This window comes from Euleptes europaea, chromosome 13 (genome assembly GCF_029931775.1).
Source record: "Euleptes europaea isolate rEulEur1 chromosome 13, rEulEur1.hap1, whole genome shotgun sequence".
NCBI lineage: Eukaryota > Metazoa > Chordata > Lepidosauria > Squamata > Sphaerodactylidae > Euleptes > Euleptes europaea.
The window spans coordinates 64,423,549-64,441,976 of NC_079324.1; the positions used below are offsets into that span (position 1 = coordinate 64,423,549).

At 52.8% G+C, this 18,428-nt stretch overlaps 1 protein-coding gene across 1 annotated transcript in view; it reads left to right on the forward strand.

Annotated features, from left to right (window-relative positions):
• Positions 1 to 4,128: 4,128 nt before the first annotated feature.
• MYO18B (myosin XVIIIB) overlaps positions 4,129 to 18,428 on the forward strand; it is a 113,650-nt gene continuing 99,350 nt past the window's right edge. Inside the window, exons 1-10 of the mRNA XM_056859120.1 lie at positions 4,129 to 4,219; positions 4,938 to 5,093; positions 6,619 to 7,464; positions 8,206 to 8,272; positions 9,180 to 9,292; positions 10,118 to 10,294; positions 12,919 to 13,117; positions 13,347 to 13,489; positions 14,552 to 14,652; positions 18,341 to 18,404. Of these exons, the coding sequence (XP_056715098.1) occupies positions 4,163 to 4,219; positions 4,938 to 5,093; positions 6,619 to 7,464; positions 8,206 to 8,272; positions 9,180 to 9,292; positions 10,118 to 10,294; positions 12,919 to 13,117; positions 13,347 to 13,489; positions 14,552 to 14,652; positions 18,341 to 18,404 (1,923 nt within the window). The 5' untranslated portion in view covers positions 4,129 to 4,162. The remainder of the gene's footprint in view (positions 4,220 to 4,937; positions 5,094 to 6,618; positions 7,465 to 8,205; positions 8,273 to 9,179; positions 9,293 to 10,117; positions 10,295 to 12,918; positions 13,118 to 13,346; positions 13,490 to 14,551; positions 14,653 to 18,340; positions 18,405 to 18,428) is intronic.

Genomic DNA, 18,428 nt, shown 5'->3' on the forward strand with positions numbered 1-18,428 from the left:
ACAACTGGGAGCTTCCCTGCCTCCTCTGGCCTGCATCCCCACTTACCTGGGGAGGGGTTGGCTGAGATGCTGTGTGTTCTGAGATGCCCATCTCTAATAGGGGGTGGGGTCTAGTGCCCACTTCCCAGGTCCTTACAGGCTGCCCTTACCACAGGGCTGTGGTGTGTGAGGGCTCAGTTTGCTTGCCTGTTGGAGGGCTGGATGGAAGGGCTAGGCAGCTCTACAAGGGAGTCCCAGAGGTCTCCTGTCTCAAACCATCTGTCGCGGCCACTAATTTCCCCTCCCGTGGGCTAATCAGTGTAAGCAGGGCTGCGTCCACTCAGGGGTTTTCTTCCAGCTTGGCTCCCAAGCTGCAGTGGGGTTTTGTTTCTGGGCATCAGCTACTTTCCAAACTTTCCCTGCCCTTGGTATGTTTTTTCGCAAACCAGGTTTTGTATGAGCTTCTGAGACAGAAGCTCATAAAGGTCTGTTAGCAAGCTCTCCGGATGGGAAGGCGTGCATTTTAGAAGGTCCCGACCATGTGGACACCGATTCGCTTGCCTGTGCCCCAAACCTGCCATTTCCCCTCAGCCACCAGAGGGCTTTTCTTTGGACTTCCAGAAAAAGGGTCTGCCTTTCTTACTGAGACTAATGGTCTATTGCCGTGATCAAACAGTCCCACTGAATTCTCAGACTTCTTTTTATTTTAAAAGTTAGTCTCTATCCCTTTTACTTGCTGAGATATAAGGGGGAAGGCAATGGAGGGATTCTTCAGAATGAAAAGTTAGAGACTGACTTTAAAAAAATGCAAGCTGAGAATTCTGAGGAGATAGTAGACTGTGGCAATAAAACACTATAGCAATATATTAATTTCTGATTTTAAAAGAAAGGTCCAAAGAAGTATTCTGGCAGCATGGGGCAGAGTGGGGGAGGGGAAATTCAGGGAAACTGGTGGATGATGGACAAAAGTACACACTAACTTTTGTGTGGATGCTCCATTGCCAGGACAAATGCGTCTATATTCTATATACTCCCCTTGGGAATCCATCCTCCTCTGGGATCATTTTGACTGTTCCTGATCAAGAGGAAGGGAAAGCTATCTACTCATTTGGTTTGGCAGTTTCTGGGACAATCTAGCATGCTATTAGAGGGGAACCCTTTCACCTTTCCTTTGCCCAGAGCCACTGGCCATCTAAAATGCTCAATGTTTTGTTGCTTGATGCCTCAGAGAGGTTCCTCTGGGTGTTTGTGTATGATGCTTCAGGCACCTGGCACACCTGTTTGACCAGAGGTGACGTGTGGGAGTCACAACATTTTTTGTGAGCCCCCAGCCAGAGCTTTCACACACACCCCACCAGCCTTTGCTAAACCTGCTCTGCTCAGGAGTCCTCCCAGTGGGTTTCGTTGCCTTTTAAAATGGCTTTGTCTTCTTCAAGTCCCTTTAAGGGCCAGAGCTGTGCACAGAAGTAGGAAGGAGCACCCCACCGTTGTGTAGGGTGCCCTTTTGTGATGCTGAGATGTTTTCAAGGTCCTGTAGCTTTCTGGACCCCATAAAAGAGGAGCTGCTCCCAAGGCCTTTGTGTGAGGAAGGCTCCCTAGCACCTCACTGGGGGCATTTTTGAGTGTGAACAGCTGGAGGGGTTTAGGTCATGTGCTTGGGGTGGGCCTGCTGCTTATCTCCAGGTTCTCCAAGCCCTTGATACCGCCAGCCGTGTTACTGGATGGTCGTTGCCCAAATAAGTCTTGGAGGGCACATGGAAAATATTTGAGCTGTTCCTCTCGCTCCCTTTGCATCGCTCAAACTACCTAGAAGGCAAGTGAGGTGTGACATTTCCATGAGCTTCTGGCACTGCCCAGGATCTGTGTGGGTCAGAAATAGGGTTGCCAGCTCTGGGTTGGGAAATACCTGGAGATTTTGCGGGTGGAACCTGAGGAGGGTTATGGGGAGGGGAGGGACATCACTGGGGTATATAATGACATAGAGTCCAGCTTCCAAACTGGCCATTTTCTCCAGGGGAACTGAACTCTGTCACCTGGAGATAGTCATAACAGTGGGCAATCTCCACCCTAATCAGAAAGCTGTGCCCACTGAAGTCTGTGGGGCTAGGGTTGCCAACTCCAGGCTGGGAGATTCCTGGCAATGTAGGGGTGGAGCCTGAGGAGGGCAGGGTTTGGGGAGGGGAGGGACTTCAGCAGGATTCGTTTATTTATTTGTTGGATTTGTATCCTACCCTCTATCCCAGCTGGAGCCAGGCTCAGGGCGGCTAACAGCAGTTTAAAAACATCATAAAATACAATAAAAATCCAAATTTCAATCCAACATTAATTTAAAACCCAACAATTCTGATCTAAAAACAAGTTGTGCTCAGTTTTGGCACAAGGGACTAAGCCAATCTGGATAGAGCGATTCAGATATAGTAATGAATGTTATAGTAAAGCATAAGTTGAAAATGGGGGGGGGGAGTATCAAAAAACCCATCCTCCAGAGCAGCCATTTTCACTATGGGAATTGATCTCTATCGTCTGGAGATCAGTTGTAATTCCGGGAGATCTCCAGGCCCACCGGGAGGCTGGCAACCAAATTGGGGGAACTCAGCACCCTCTGGCAAAACGGAGCTCGGGGGTACTCCAGAAGCAGGCTGGGCTGGGTGGATTTGGGGGGATCCCCAGCAACTCCTTGACTGCAGACATGAAACTACCTTCAACCGGGTTGGCTTATTGGTCCATCGAGCCCAGGATCATCTGTGATGGCTGCAGCTCTCCAGGGGGTCCCTGAGATGCTGGGGGCTGGATCTGGGGGCCTTCTGCATCCTGCTTTGGAGCCTCTGGCCGGGCCCCTGTGGGAGTCTCTGTGGTGCCCAAGAGGCGAAGGGCCGGCACCCAATGACGAGCATGGCATCCAGAGATTCACCACCGAGTCAATGTGCCACCCTCCCCAAAGCATGCTTTTGAGAAGACCTGCCCTTCCTCCCTGGAGATGCTGCCTGCTTTTGAACGGGCAGGGATTTTGGCACTTTCAAAGCCATGCCCATCCCTCGCCACAGCAGGGGCTGGCAGCTCCAGGGCACCCCAGGAATAGCAGCCGTGCCCCTGGAAGCAAGGTACCTTCAGCCTCCCTCCTCCGGCCCGCTCAGTGTACAGTACGGTGACTTTACTGCTGAGGTATTTGTGCTGTCGAGGTGCCAGGTAGCTGCAAGCGGACATTGAGGCCAGAGGCCCAGAATGGCACCAGGGAAAGGGCACCGGGTTGTCTCTCGTGCTCTGCTGGGAGCTGGTTCTCAGACGGCTCTGGCTGGAAAGGGCCTGGGGGGGCATTGAGGGACAGTCGTATCCGAGGAGTGCACAGAGGCCTGGGAAGGCATGTTTGTGTCCTTTGTTTTCACCCCTCCCAGAGTGTGCCCCCCCCCCTGGGCTGGAAGCTGCCCAGGACCTCTCGTCACAGCCATGCACACGCTTTCAAGTCTGAGCCGTTTGTAGGCAGAAGAAGGCAACTGGGGGTGTGGGGTGCTTTGAACTGGTGTAAATTGCTCCTTATTGTGGAGGCTGGCCTCTGTACGGGGGGGTGTGTATTTCCCCATTTTTGCTGCTCCATGTGGAATATTCTGCCATGCGGAACAGCAAAACTGGTGAAATAACTCCCCCCCCCCAGCATTGTTTTGGTGTGGCAAAATAGCTGGGGGGAGGCTGGGGCCCATCTTCCCCTGCAGTGAGCTCAAATGGGCTCTTTATTTTTTAAAAGCCATTCCCTGCAGCTGCCAGACCCAACTCTTCAAAAACCCAAATGTCTAGTTTTGCCCTGATACCTGTCCATAGAGAATGATCTAAACCAGTTCCAAGTGCTTCCCGATGCCTACCTCTGCAGACACCTCAACACGACAGCATGCTCCACAGTGTCAAAAGCTGCAGATAAATCCAGTAGGAGCAACAAAGAGGGCTGGCCTTTGTCTACATTCCGCCTGTGCACCTGGTTTGTGGGGTAGATGCCCTGGAGGAGTCGTGCAGAGCTGCCCTAATGGCCAACTTGGAACCACCCCCCTCCCCAAAACCCCTCGCGTGTGGACGGTTGTATCTGTAGATGTCTTGACTGCAATGCCTTTCTCTCTCTCTGGTCCTGTTGCAGGCCGCTGTCCCTCATCGTCCCTTCCACAAGCTCTCCCTCCTCCGCCACGCTCACGGCATCAGCATGGCCATCTCCTCACGCCTGGCCCTGTGGGAGCAGAAGGAAAGTTTCGGCCATCTTGTCGTGGCTGGCGTGGCATGCAGAGTGTATGGAAGCCCTGGTGGGAGGGCGGGACCTCCCTGCTCCTCACAAGCATTGCCTAACAGTCCTAATGGCCTGGTTATGGAGGTCTACCACAGATCACGCATATTGCCTTTCTAACATCTCACTTTCATGGTTAATCTTTCTTTCTTTCTTCTTAACATTTCCACTGAAAAGTCTTTTTGGCATTGGCTGCTTCATTAACTCTCTGCTTTGACCTCTCCTCCTGCTTTTGGCTAGGGACAAACTCCATTCTCCTCCCAGAAATGAAGGTGGTTTGAAAGAGGCAACTGCTGCTTGTGGTTGCATAAGCTCATCCTGTTTTCTGCCTTCTGGTGAACAGAGCTGAAAGGTTTTTGCATCATTTTGAAAACCTGCACAGCCTTTTTGACTGGAGGTAACTGTGGGAGAAGAGAGAGAGAGAGACTTGTGCATCATGAGAAGCGATGCCTCTCTCAAAGCCTTTCCCATCCTTTCATATCTATTCTTTACCTCCAGTTAAAGCTTCCCAGAGCATGCATGTGCAAATTCCACCCATACCTTTCTCTGACTTCCTGTGTGTCCGCTTAGAATCCCGTATGAAAGGAAAGGGGCGCGTGTCACTGCTGGCTAATGCGGCCGGTCCATGCGGACTGGCTCCAGTGCAGCTGCTTCCAGGTGCGCCATCCCATAACCAGACCTTTGCTTGTGCAAACAGATAAGGGAAGAGGACCGCAGCCCCCCGCCTTCCTCTCCACCCCCGCTCTTCTCGGTCATTCCTGGGGGCTTCATCAAACAGCTGGTGCGGGAAACAGAAAAGGAGTCCAAAGAAGCAAAACTGAAAGATAAAATTACGTTAAACTCTAAGGAAGATGTAAGTAGTGAGAGAACCAGCGGTTTGAACTCTTTGCTTTTAATTGCAAAGCCCTGCTCAAAATCTAAAAAAAGGTAAAGGTCCCCTGTGCAAGCACTGGGTCATTCTTGACCCATGGGGTGATGTCACATCCCGACGTTTACTAGGCAGACTTTTTGTTTACGGGGTGGTTTGCCAGTGCCTTCCCCAGTCGTGTTCCCTTTACCCCCAGCAAGCTGGGCACTCCTTTTACCGACCTCAGAAGGATGGAAGGCTGAGAGTCAACCTTGAGCCGGCTACCTGAAATCGACTTCCGTCGGGATCGAACTCAGGTCGTAAGCAGAGCTTGGACTGCAGTACTGCAGTTTACCACTCTGCGCCACGGGGCTCAAAATCTACCCCAAGCTATTTTCAATTAACTCCTTGTACGCTGCAATACCTTGCCCATGGGTTCCAGTGTTCAGCTGGGATTCACATGTGCACACCAAGGCTTTGCCACTTCAGAGTGGCCATATTTTGCAGGATCCTGCTCTCCCCTCTGTATTGCAAATTGCTTGGCCACACCTGCATCCAGGGATGTTGAATCCCACCATTGGTTGGTTTGCCAGCTTGGGGTCGGGAAATACATGGAGGTTTTTGGGGCAGAGCCTGAGGAGGGCAGGGAGGGACTTAAATGCCTCCATGTCGTATGGTTGACTCTCCATAGTAACTGACTGGGCACTGTGGGACAGGAAGCTGGACTAGATGGACCCTCACTGGTCTGATCCAGCAGGGCTCTTCAGATATTCTTATGATTTACTGGGGGGGGGGGGACGACGACATTGGTGCTTTTAAGACGCCCCTGAAGATTAATTCATTGATTCAGGCGAGTAGAAATTGCGGCACTTGGTGACTGCTGTCTGTGGTTTAGTTTTTATCTGTTGAGCAGTTTAGGTCAATTGATCTGATTCCAGTAGCACCTAAAAGACCAATAAAAATGAGTCACAAATTTTCCAAAAGAATAAATAGGATTAGCTACAGTATTGAATAGCAAACCAACAAACAGTCGTTAGAAAATCAATCTAGAACCATCACCATGCTCAAGCAGAGGAGGGGAGATGCTGGAAGATGTCATAGAGGAAGGTCTTTGCCATCCTTCAACCAATCTTGGGAAACGTGACTGGCAGAGGAAGGATGGGTATTCAGGAGCAGCCACCAAAAAGGCTCTGCCTATGGGAACCCAATTTGCCACTGAAATTTTCCAAGAGGCAGGAAGTGTTAGTGGAGAGTGTGCGGCCTGAGGGCACATTTTCCCAGCATGAGCAGCCTGCAGGGAGCTGTGATTGACGTTTGCTGCCTCCCTCTTCAGTTCCCATTTGATGGCCAACTCCGGCTTCCCTCTGTAAAGTGTGGGGTGACCCCCAGGGCAACTTTCTCCCTCTGAGCTAGGAGTGCTGAGCCCCACCCTTGAGCTTTGCCTGTCCCCCTTTTGGGTTCTGTGCTTTGTTTGGGAGAGGTACAGCTCAGCTGCCGTGGGGCTAACTCCCCCCAACCTTTTGTTTGCCAGCCTCCAGGGAAGCAGGTCGAAGGAACCGTCCAGCTGTTTGTGACCAAAGACGCCAACATTATGCAAGTGGGAAGGGACGTGGCCGGTCAGGGGGAGCTGCCACCGGGCCAGGTGAATGGCGAGAAGCCCCCGGGGGAAGGCGAGGCTGAGATCCAGGAGAGGAAACCCTTGCTTTGCAAGACAGCCCCCCAGAGGAGCAATGCCAAGCTGCCTGTGCCACCTGTGGCTGAATCTGTACCTGCTGCCCCCCAAACAGGGGAGCAGCAAACACACCCCAGCGTTGCCCAGGCACCCCAGGTTCCTGCTCCCGAGCAAAACAAAAACTCTGGCTCAGGGGATGCCAAAGCCGAGGCAGGTCTGTCCCACAATACCACAGAAACAGAGAAGAAAGGCAATTTACCCTGGAGTAGACGTTTGGAACGCCCCAGGAAAGAGAACGGGATACAAAAGGCAAAGGAAGAGCCCCAGAGCAGGCTGGGCAGCAAGGGGAAGGTGGCGGAAAAGGGGAAAGAGTTGGAAGACACCCGAGGGAAGCTGGGAGAGGCTGGGGGGAAGCTGGTAGGAACCAAGGAGAAACTGGGAAAGAGTGGAAAGCAGTCAGGAGGCGCCAAGGAGGAACCGGCGGCAGCAACAAAAGACTCTATGGAGGCAAAGGAGAAGCAGGGAGGAAGCGGCAGAGGGCCAGGAGAAAGCCAAAAGGAGCCCGCTCCAGCGAGAGAAACAAAGAAGCCCGAGCCAGCCGTGGGAGGAAAGGACGGGGGATCAGGAGGGGAAAGGAAGGAGAAATTGGCCGAAACCAAGGAGGAAACAGGAGGAGTACCTGGGGAAAGCAGCGCCGGTAAACAGGTGAGGCTGGCATCTCTTTGGCATGGCTGATCTCATTGCTGGACTCAAGCCACATCCATGCCATGGGAAATCCTGTCCTGGGCACCCCTGCTTTTGGCCAGAGAAGAGCACTCTGCACATGTGCACTGGCAATCCCCCAAATCTGTGGACATGCTCAGAGCTTTAAAAAAGTGCACAGTTTGTTCCCGTTTCTCCCCACCCTCTCTCCAAGGGGCTTTGCGCATCACACAGTTTCCCTGTGAGGCCGTCAAAGCAGTTCTGGGGGGAGAGGCTGGCCCCGGCCATGGAACCCGGATCCCCCGGCACCTCACGGGCTGGACTGCTTCTCTTCGAAGTGATCCCAGGAAGGTGGGGGCCACCGCATGAAGCTGGCCTGGTGCTGAGCAGAGGGCAGCGACCAGAGCCCATGCAGCCCCGGGGCAGCAGGCAGTGTGGGGGAGCCAGGCCAGAGCGAGGCTTGGAGGGCGAGCAGTTCCTTGATGAAGCCCCTTCCAGGGGCAAGGGTTGGGGTGCCCAGGAACCTGGAGATCTGGCTGTGGAGGGGAAAGGTTGCCATGGGGGGTGGGTAGGGAGGCTATCTGGTTGCCCCAGCAGCCCTGCTGGAGCCTCTCCGGCTGACAATGCCCCCCCCCCGCCCGGGGCAATGCCTTGTGCCACTGGTCTAAGGGAAGTGGCTGAGCTGGGCTCTGGCAGGTGCTCCATGACCTCCCAGGCGCACTGTCCCTCTCCCTTCCTCTCCAGGTTCCAGAGGACATGTGGTACGAAACAGAGGCTGTCTGGCTGGTCCAGAAGGATGGATTCACTCTTGGTAAGGCTTGCCAAGGAGCTCGGGGGGTGGGGGGAAAGCAGAGAGGGCCCTCCCTAACTTTGGGGAGTGGGTTGCACATGTGTTGCTCCAGATGGGGGGAATGAGACGTCAACAGAAATGTCTCCCCAAGCTGGTGGAGAGAAAGGTGGGATGCAGGGGTGGGTAGGAGGGGGGGCTGAGTGAGCCGTGGTCCACCCAGGTCTGAGGAGTGGCTGAGATGGGGGACCATGTGCTATAGAGTAAGGAGTAGGGAGAGAGGTGGCATTGCAGCTTATGGTCTACTCCAGAGTAGTCCCTGTGTAAAAAAGCAGCATCATTAACAGCTGTGGAGGTGGACTCTTGTTTGGTGCTTGGCCGCCGTCAGGAACTCCTGAATTTGAACCTGGAGCCTCGTGGCTGGGTTGCGGCTGTGATGCACCGTCAGCCCCCATGATCAGCAGGCTGTGTGAGGCCTCTGGGCTGGGAGGGCAGGCCTCGAAACGGGGATCCAGGCCTTCTGGCTACAGCCACTGACTCCTGGGCCCTGTGCAGTGGGTGTCTGGGGGCAGCTGACTCTGGCAGGCCCCACTTGGAGAGGCGCCCTCGGCTCTCATGCCTCGGCCGGCTCCTCCCAGAGATCAGGCTGGGGCTCTGTGCTTTGCCTGGCCAGAGTCTCAAGCTCTCCTCGGGCTGGGGGATGTTTTAAAAGGGCGATTGCCATGGCCTCCTCCTCATGCCATCTCCTCCTCTTGAACATCACTGATGGCTCATGTGCGGTGGGTGGTGAGGAGGGAGGCCGCCTTCTGAGGATCCAGAGCTGGCGTCACTCACTCTGGGTCTCCCTTTTCTTGGCAACACATCACTGAAGTCCTTGAGTAGAAGAGTTCAACTTCTCACCCTCCTACTTCTTTTTCTTTTTTTCTTACAGCTACAGAACTTAAGCCAGACGTTGGGACTCCAGAGCTGCCTCAAGGGAGAGTCCGAGTTCGAGTGGAAGCAGATGGCTCCGTCATCGAGGTCGATGAAGAAAACATCCAAAGGGTGAGTGACGATCCCTCCTCAAACTCCTGGCCAGTCTTTTACGATTCTTCAGCCCTCAAGTGTTGTGAATGGGAAATTCTGCTGGGCTCACCCCAGAACGGCTGGCTTTTCTGAAAGCGTCTCTCTGGACCACTTGCAAATGCTTCGTGGCCAGTGCTCGATGCCATGTGCACAAACTGTGGTCATGCACATGCACATGGCCTGCCGTTTCCTCTCCAGTTGGAGATTATCAAGCTCTTGGAACAGAGGGCTTAATGAGGAGGAAAAATGTCTTTCCTTAAGTGCTCTCTTAACCCCACCCCCATTCCTGGCTTATCCCCTCCCTGTTGGAAGGGTGAGGCTTTCTCAAGAGTAAATGTCTCTTCCCAGTCTTGGTAAATGATGAGAATCATAGTGGCCTTCCCAGTCACATTGGAAGAGCAGAGCCGGGTGGCTCCCTGTCCCTTCAGGCTTTATGCAGACAGAGTGGCTACAAGCCAGTGGGCTACATGGTGTTGACTGCAGCCAGGTGCGAAGGGACAACAGTGGGCTCAAAAATGCTGCTCACTTCCCATTTGCCAGCAACTCAGCCCTCTGAGAGATGGCCTTGAGAGATTATAAACACTGCCATTTCCCAGCCCGCTATAGGGAGGTCCCCACCGCTCCAGTCTGAGACACTTTTGTGCCTTGGCTTGGTCAAGCGAAGGCTCCTCCGCAGAACCTGCTTGGGCACCTCTCCTGTGCCCCATCTGTCTTCCAGCAGGGGGGATGAAGGCAGGGTGGAATCAGGGCAAGGGTGACTTTGCCAGGGCTCATTTTGTGGCTTGCGTCTCTCCTCCGTGACAGACCAATCCTTCCAGGTTTGACTACGCCGAGGACCTGGCCTCCCTGATCTCTCTGAATGAGTCGAGCGTCCTCAACACGCTCCAGCACCGGTACCAGTCGCAGCTGCTCTACACCTACGCTGGCGCCAACCTGATAGCCGTCCAGCCCACTTCGTCCGTGACCAACTGCTCAAAAAAGGTAGAGAGATAGAGAGCCCTGTTTCTAAGTGGAACTGGGGGTCTGGGCGGGGGTCCCTTAGCGTAAAGCAAGCTCTGCAGAGTGGTCTCTGTCTCACGTAGGGAGGCAGCAGCTGCTTCAGGAAGTTGCCCTGTCTCACCGTGATGCGGAGTGGGGCCTCTAGCCCCACCCACCACACTCTTTAAAAAAAAAAAAAAAGACAATCAGGGGTGGTGTATAATTTTGGGCCGGGTCTGGGCACGGATATGTCATGTGAAAATACCCTTTTGTTTCCCCCCCTTTTTCTGTATCCTTTATTGAAAATAACAAAACACACACACACACACATATATATAGTTAAAAAAATTGTTTTTAAATATATATGTTTTTGTTATTTTCAATAAAGGTTACAGAAAAAAGGGGGGAAACAAAAGGGTATTTTCACATGACATATCCGTGCCCAGACCCGGCCCAAAATTATATAACTCCCCTGATTGTCCTCTTATTATGTTGGGTAATATAATCCATATTATCCTTCATTTATCAGGTAGTAATTCAATCACAGAGGCCGGCTCTCTCGATGTGAGCTCTCCTGCTCACTTCAGAAGAAGAGTTGATTTTTATACCCCACTTTTCTCTACCTTAAAGAGTCTTAAACCAGTTTACCTTCCCTTCCTGTCCCCACAACAAGCACCTTGTGCGGTAGGTGAGGCTGAGAGAGTTCAGAGAGAGCTGTGACTAGCCCAAGGTAACCCAGCAGGCTTCATGCGAAGGAGGAGAGAATCGAACCCTGTTCTTTCACATTAGAGTCTGTCATTCTTAATCACTACACCATGTTGGCTCTCAGGGTGTGGGGTAGGATTGCCAACTCTAGGTCGAAAAATTCCTGGAGATTTGGGGGCACAGCCTGAGGAGGGCAGGGTTTGGGGGTGGGAAGGACCTCAGGGAGGTATAAAGCCACAGAGTCCATCCTCCAAAGCAACCATTTTCTCCATGGGAACCAATCTCTGTAGTCTGGAGATTGGCAACCCTAATGTGGGGCTGCTTGACTGCACTTCTGAGCATTGCCCCTCCGCTGAGCAGAAGGAAGATGCTCTTGCATGCCCAAGTGCTTTAGAGCAAAAGTTGCAGAACTGCAAAGAAGGCAGATCTATGCCTCACAAGGCAGGCGAGGAACAGAATGTAGAAGAGGAAAGCAGGGCTGTGGTCTTAAATGGAGGGGGGGGGGAAATCATGGCAGAGGCATCATCTCTGCTGTGTGGATCCTTCTCTTCCCAAATAGTCTCATTCCTTGAGAGAGACCCTGGATGGCATTAAACCATAAAATTGGTCCCTGTTTTATGAGGGTCATGGCACTGTACAGGCTATTCTAAGAAGCAGGGCTGGTTAAAAGCACAAACTCACTCCTGGGGGATCTGACAACGTTAGCCGGACATGTGAGTTCCAATGCTCTGTCGCTTCCTGGCAGACGTCAGCCTGAAGGGACAAGAAGCATTAAGTGATGCTTGCTTAATGAACAGGAAAACAAGTTTGCATTCTGGAGTAGTCAGGACTCTGCCAGAGCTGTCCACCAAAGAGCCCCCCCCGCTTCTCAGAATGCCCTCCAGGTGGCACCAGAGGGTCATTCATCTGGGAAAGGTGATTTGCAAGAACCCTTGGCAAAAAAAGGCCTTTAGCTGCCAAGTCTGGGACCACAGCGGGGAGGGAGACCGGGCCGTAGGGTTGCCAGGTCCCTCTTTGCCACCGGCGGGAGGTTTTGGGGGCGGAGGGCAAGGTTTGGGGAGGGAAGGGACATAGAGTCCAATTGCCAAAGCGGCCACTTTCTCCAGGTGAACTGTTCTCTGTCAGCTGGAGATCAGTTGTAATAGCAGGAGATCTCCAGCTAGTACCTGGAGGTTGGTAACCCTAACCGGCCGTCATTTCTCAGAGACGTGGAGGTGCTGCGGTAGAGCCAATCTTGGTAGCTGGAATGGGACCAGTGGGAACCATGAAACCCACTACCTGAGCATTTTTTTAAAAGGCTGCCATTTGAATAAGAAAATGGGGAGGGGGAGAAATCTGTGGCAGCTGCTAGGTTACCAGCCTCCTGGTGGTGCCTTTAGATGTCCTGGAATTACAACGGATTTCTAGATGAAAGAGATCAGTCATCCTGGAGAAAATGGCTGCTTCGGAGGTGGACAGTGTGGCATTGTACCCCACTGAGGTTCCTCCCCTCCCCTGCCCTCCCCAGGCTCCACCCCCAAATCTCCAGGAATTTCCCAACCTGGAGTTGGCATCCCCCTTCCCAAAGTGGAAGCTCTCCAAACTTGATCAGACTACCTGAAGAACCCTGCGGAGCAGGCCAACGGTCCGTCTGGTCCCACATCAGTCTCCTGCTTGTGAACCAGATCCCCTGTGAAGCTGACAAGCCGGGCACAGATTCCTGGGACTCTGAACCCCACCTTCACCTGGCCCAGGCATCTCTGCTCCTCCAAAGTTTCCCTGTCCAGAACAGGGTTTTCAGCCCCCTCCCCACTGCCACACTGTATGGATACCAGCGTGGTGTAGTGGTAAAGAGTGGTGGTTTGGAGCGGACTCTGGAGAACCAGGTTTGATACCCCACTCCTCCTCATGAATGACGAAGGCTGTTTCTCTCCTGCCTCCAGGCATTTAAAGGCAAGCGGGACGGGATGCCCCCGCACATCTTTTCCGTGGCACAGAGGGCTTACTGGAACCTGCTGATGCAGCGGCAGGATCAGACCATCATGCCCCTGGGCAGGAGCGGGGCCGGCAAGACCACCTGTTGCCAGCAGGCTCTGGAGTACCTGGCGGCCACCGCAGGCAGCGTGGACAACCGAGTCACAGGTATGTGCAGCGGTGGAGCAGCAGGCGAGCTGGCGCTTGGGTGGAGTGTGTACTGCACAGGGTGTGGCAGAATCCCTGTGGACTCCAAGGTCCTTCCTCGTGTGCCCACAAGGCGAGCTTCTTTGATTGGTGGGCAAGTCCGGAGGGCCTCTCCCCGTGCTTTTCACAGGTGCATTTAGGCCTGCGGCTCCTTTTCTGACCCCCCCTCCCTTGTTGTTGGATTTTGCAGTGGAGAAAGTCCAGGCCATGTTCACGGTGCTCAGAGCCTTTGGAACGGTGTCCAGCAGCCACAGCACAGCCGCCACGCGCTTCTCCATGGTCATGGCGCTGGATTTCAGCGCCACGGGCCAAATAACGGCTGCTCATCTGCAGGTGACGGTGCTGCCCCAGATCTGTGAGCATGCTGGGGGTGGGGGGATGTGATGAGAGCCTCCCATGGTGCCAGGGGGCGGAGGGCGTTACCAGGGCCCTGTTGAAATGGTTTGGTCTAGGTGTTATTATTTTTTTGTCCTTGAGCTTCCCTCAGTATGGGGGGACACAGGGGGGCTTCTTGGTGGGTGGCTGCCAGTGGCTCTCTGTGCATTCCTGGGCCACCCATATTTCACAGCGTCACAGAAACAAACAAAAAAGAGGTTCATGCCCCAAGGAGCTTACAGTCTAAATGTTGCCAATGGTGGGACAGTCATAGGGAAGGAAGAGCAAGGCGAATGTGGGCAGAGCTTGTTGCTTCTGCCGCCTCCATTTCCAAACCTGGACTAAGGTTGCCAACCTCCAGATGGGGCCTGGAGACCTGGAATTACAATCTTTGGACTACAGAGATCAGTTCCCCTGGAGAAATTGACTGCTTTGGAGGGTGGACTCCATGGCATTATTCCTTGCTGAGGTCCCTTCCCTTCCCTTTTCTTCCCTCCCCAAACCTTCCCTTATCCAATCTCTCCCTCCAATTCTCCAGGAATTTCCCACCCCAGAGTTGGCAACTGTAGTCCTCAGGGTTTTTTGTGGGGTGAGATGAGGATGAAGGGCCTCCTGGGGGGACTGGAGGGAAGACTGAGAGGGGGCAGTGTGAAGGAGGGAGTTCCAGCAAGACCCTCCTCCTGTATTTAATTGGACTGACTTAGGCTATGGGGGTTTTAAGGTTTTGCAGAATTCTTCATCAGGTACCACAAAGAGTTTTGTGAAGCTTGAAAGCCCACAACAGCCTAAATCGATCCAGTGAAGGAATCAGGCAAATGGTTTTTGTTTTTTAAATGTGCTCTTCACTTGGGACGGCACCACAGCAGCAGCAGCGCTCTGAACTCAAGGGGCCAAGATTAGGCAGGCCTTGGAGCCCCGAAGGAGGGAGCCCCGGGTGCGAGCCGGCCATTGCGGCACCCGTGGCAAGGCTGGTCGCACTGGAGCACCTGCTCACCTCCTCCCTGTCTCTCCTCTGCCCAGACGATGCTGCTCGAGAGGATCCGTGTGGCGCAGCAGCCGGAGGGAGAGAGCAACTTCAGCATCTTCTCTCAAATGCTGGCGGGGCTGGATTTGGACCAGAGGTACAGCTGCAAAAACAGCTGGTGGGGGGTGATGGGAGATGTAGTCCTTGCTGGGTGTTTTGGTACAGACAGGAGGAGCCACGCCCGTTTGAGGTTTGCTGCCACAAGAAGGGCTGTGACTCGGGGGCAGAGCACCCGCTTGCCGTGCAGAAGGTCTCTGGTTCAGTCCCCGGCCAGCAGCATCTCCTATTCAAAGGGCCAGTCTGGAGCTGATGTGAAAGACCTTGACCTGAGACCGGAGACAAAATTATGCATGATTTGGAGAGAGTGGACAGGAAGAAGCTTTTCTCCCTCTCTCATAATACTAGAACGCGGGGTCATCTGCTGAAGTTGGAGGGCGAGAGATTCAAAACTGATAAAAGGAAATATTTCTTTACACAACACATAGTTAAACTGTGGAACTCCCTGCCCCAGGATGTGGGGATGGCTGCCAACTTGGAAGGCTTTAAGAGGGGAGTGGACATGTTCGTGGAGGAGAGGGCGATCCATGGCTACTAGTCTAAGTGCATACTAGTCATGATGCGTACCTATTCTCTCCAGGATCAAAGGAGCATGCCTATTATTTTGGGAGCGGTGGAACACGGGCAGGATGGTGCTGCTGCAGACGTCTTGTTTGTGGGCTTCCTGGAGGCACCTGGTTTGGCCACTGTGTGAACCGACTGCTGGATTTGATGGGCCTCGGTCTGATCCAGCAGGGCCTTTCTTATATGAGACCCTGGTGAACCGCTGCCAGTCCGAGGAGACAGAACAGAGCTAGAGAGGCCAAGGGCCTGATTCAGGCAAAGGCCGCTGCTTCGTGGGGCCGTGGGTTCGATGCTGCTGAGAGCCCCAACACCCCTTCAATCCTTTTGGAAGCCCAGCTGTGGGACATGATGGGGTCTTGTTCTCATGCTCTGAACCCATGTTTATTGCTTTTGGACATGGAGGTTCCACCTAGCCGCCAGGACTAATACTGAATACGTACACCCAAAAACATGAGGCTGCCTTCTACTGAAACAGACTACCGGTCCATCAAGGTCAGTATTGTCTACTCAGACAAGCAGCGGCTCTCTGGGGTCTCAGGCAAAGGTCTTTCATATCACCTACCACCTGATCCTTTAACTGGAGATGCCAAGGATTGAACATGGTACCTTCAGCATGCCAAGCAGATGCTCTGCCACTGAGCCACAGCTCCTCCCCAACACATGAAGCTGCCTTATACTGAGTGAGACCCTTGGTCCATCGAAGTCAGTTTTGTCTACTCTGACTAGCAGCATCTCTCCGGGGTCTCAGGAGGAGGTATTTCCACATCATCTACTACCAGATAACTGGAGATTTAATCCTCTATTAAGCTAATGGTGATCATCACCTCTTGTGGCAGGGAATTCTCCTGCAGGGAGATCTGCTTGCTTTTTCCTTTCCTGGACCAACTTCATATCCTTTTCATTGGGTGACCCTGGGCTTTGGTATGAGGAAAACAGTTTCATTTATTTGCTTTATTTATATCCTGCCTTTCACCCTAATGGGGACCCAAAGCAGCTTATATCATTCTCCTCTCCTCGGTTTTATCTTCAGAACAACCCTGTGAGGTAGGTTAGGCTGAGTGTGTGACTGGCCCAAGGTCACCCCACAAGCTTCCATGGCATGATTGGGGATTTGAATGTGGGTTTCCCAGATCCTAGTCTGACACTTTAACCACTATACCATGCTGGCTCCTGGATAAGCGTGGGGCCAGGGGATCGTCTTTCTAGACTGGGACCATTCTGAGTGTCTCCGCCCTGCCTTCCCAGAGGAGGGCCAAATTGTGAGCCTTTGCGGAAGCAGTAAAAACAAGGGCTGTATGCGCCAATGCACTGAACACCGGCTACTGGGAGGCACTGCCGGCCTGGCTGTGACGGCGCTTCGCTTTGCCAGCAGAGGGGGCAGGAAAGCTAAGAAATCCCTGAAGGGTGTAGTTTGAAGCCTTTGGAAGAAGCCCATGCTGTAGTGGGGCTTGCAACTCGAAGCACAAGACGAGGGGCAACTTTAAAAAGGGATCTGATAACCATCTTCAAGTACTTGAAGGGCTGTCATATAGAGGAGGGTGCCGAGTTATTTTCTGTTGCCCCAGAAGGTCGGACCAGAACCAACGGGTTGAAATTAAATCAAAAGAGTTTCTGACTAGACATTAGGAAGACTTTTCTGACAGTTAGAGCAGTTTCTCAGTGGAACAGGCTTCCTCGGGAGGTGGCGAGCTCTCCTTCCCTGGAGGTTTTTGCGAAGAGGTTAGGTGGCCATCTGTCAGCAGTGCTGATTCTGTGACCTTAGGTAGATCATGAGAAGGAGGGCACCTTGGCCATCTTCTGGGCATGGAGTAGGGGTCGCTGGGGTGTGTGTGTGGGGGAGGTAGTTGTGAATTTCCTGCATTGTGCAGGGGGTTGGACTAGATGACCCTGGTGGTCCCTTCCAACTCTATGATTCTATGATTCTATTCGATGAAGCTGGGGCTTGGCAAGAGGTGGCCATCGATGCCGGCTTTCATGCTTGGGATCAGAGGGACATCAGGTATTCTGGGGGTGGGGTCAGAGGAGCTGCTTCAGCCTGTCCCCTTCCTAGTCTGAGCAGTGCTAGCCCAATAGAAACCAACTGGTTACTCTTCAACCCCATCTGCTTTCTTTTGTAAGGTAAATGTGCAAAACTCCAAAGTGTTTACAGGGACATACCAAGTGCGGGGCAGACCCCGGCCTTTTTGCCAAGGGATAGTGGCACACCGCCAGTGTTCAGCCCGTGGCTTTCTGTGCTACGTGGTGACGACAAGTGTTTGTGGGCGTACTGTGCTGCTAACGTCATGTGGGAATGGATTTATGTTTGTTGGGCCATTAGCGTTTTCAATTTGCTCTGCAGTTTTCATTCTGTTCGCCCTTAGAGAAATAAAACAGAAGCCCCAGGGGCACCTTAACGACTAACAACCTTTCTTCCAGCATGAGCTTGTGTGAGTCAGAGCTCACTCCTTCAGATGTCCTTAGAGAGCAACTTTGCAAAGTCATATTCCTGGGTTACGTATGGGCGGAAATGAGGCCCACGTGCCGATTCTGTGGCAGTGGGACCTGAGCCCATGTCTGTGAAATCTGAGCCCCTTTTCTGTTCTCTGGACCTGGAAACACTCCGTTATTCTTTGCCACCTCATATAATAGGCATGCTCCTCCGATCCTGGAGAGAATAGGTATGCATCATGACTAGTATCCATTTTGACTAGTAGCCATGGATAGCCCTCTCCTCCATGAACATGTCCGCTCCCCTCTTAAAGCCTTCCAAGTTGGCAGCCATCACCACATCCTGGGGCAGGGAGTTCCACAATTTAACTATGTGTTGTGTGAAAAAATACTTCCTTTTATCAGTTTTGAATCTCTCACCCTCCAGCTTCAGCAGATGACCCCACGTTCTAGTATTATGAGGGAGAAAAGCTTCTCCCTATCCACTCTCTCCAAACCATGCATAATTTTATAGACCTTTATCCTGTCCCCTAACTGTTCTTTTACGCGGCTACCCTCCAAAATTATCTCCAATCTGAGTTTGTTTTACCACCACTGGGATCATCTGCTTCCTCCCTCCTCCCAAGCATCTCTCTTATTGGGATCTGCTTCTCCTGGCCAACAAGGGAGGATGCTTCTCTTTGGGTCGTTTTGGGATCTGGCAGTTTAATGTTGTGTTTTTTCTTCTTTGTCTCTAGGACGACTCTGCATCTACACCACGTGGTGGAGAGCAACACTTTTGGCATCCATCCATGCTTGAAGGTAGGGAACTTTAAAAAGCCCCTG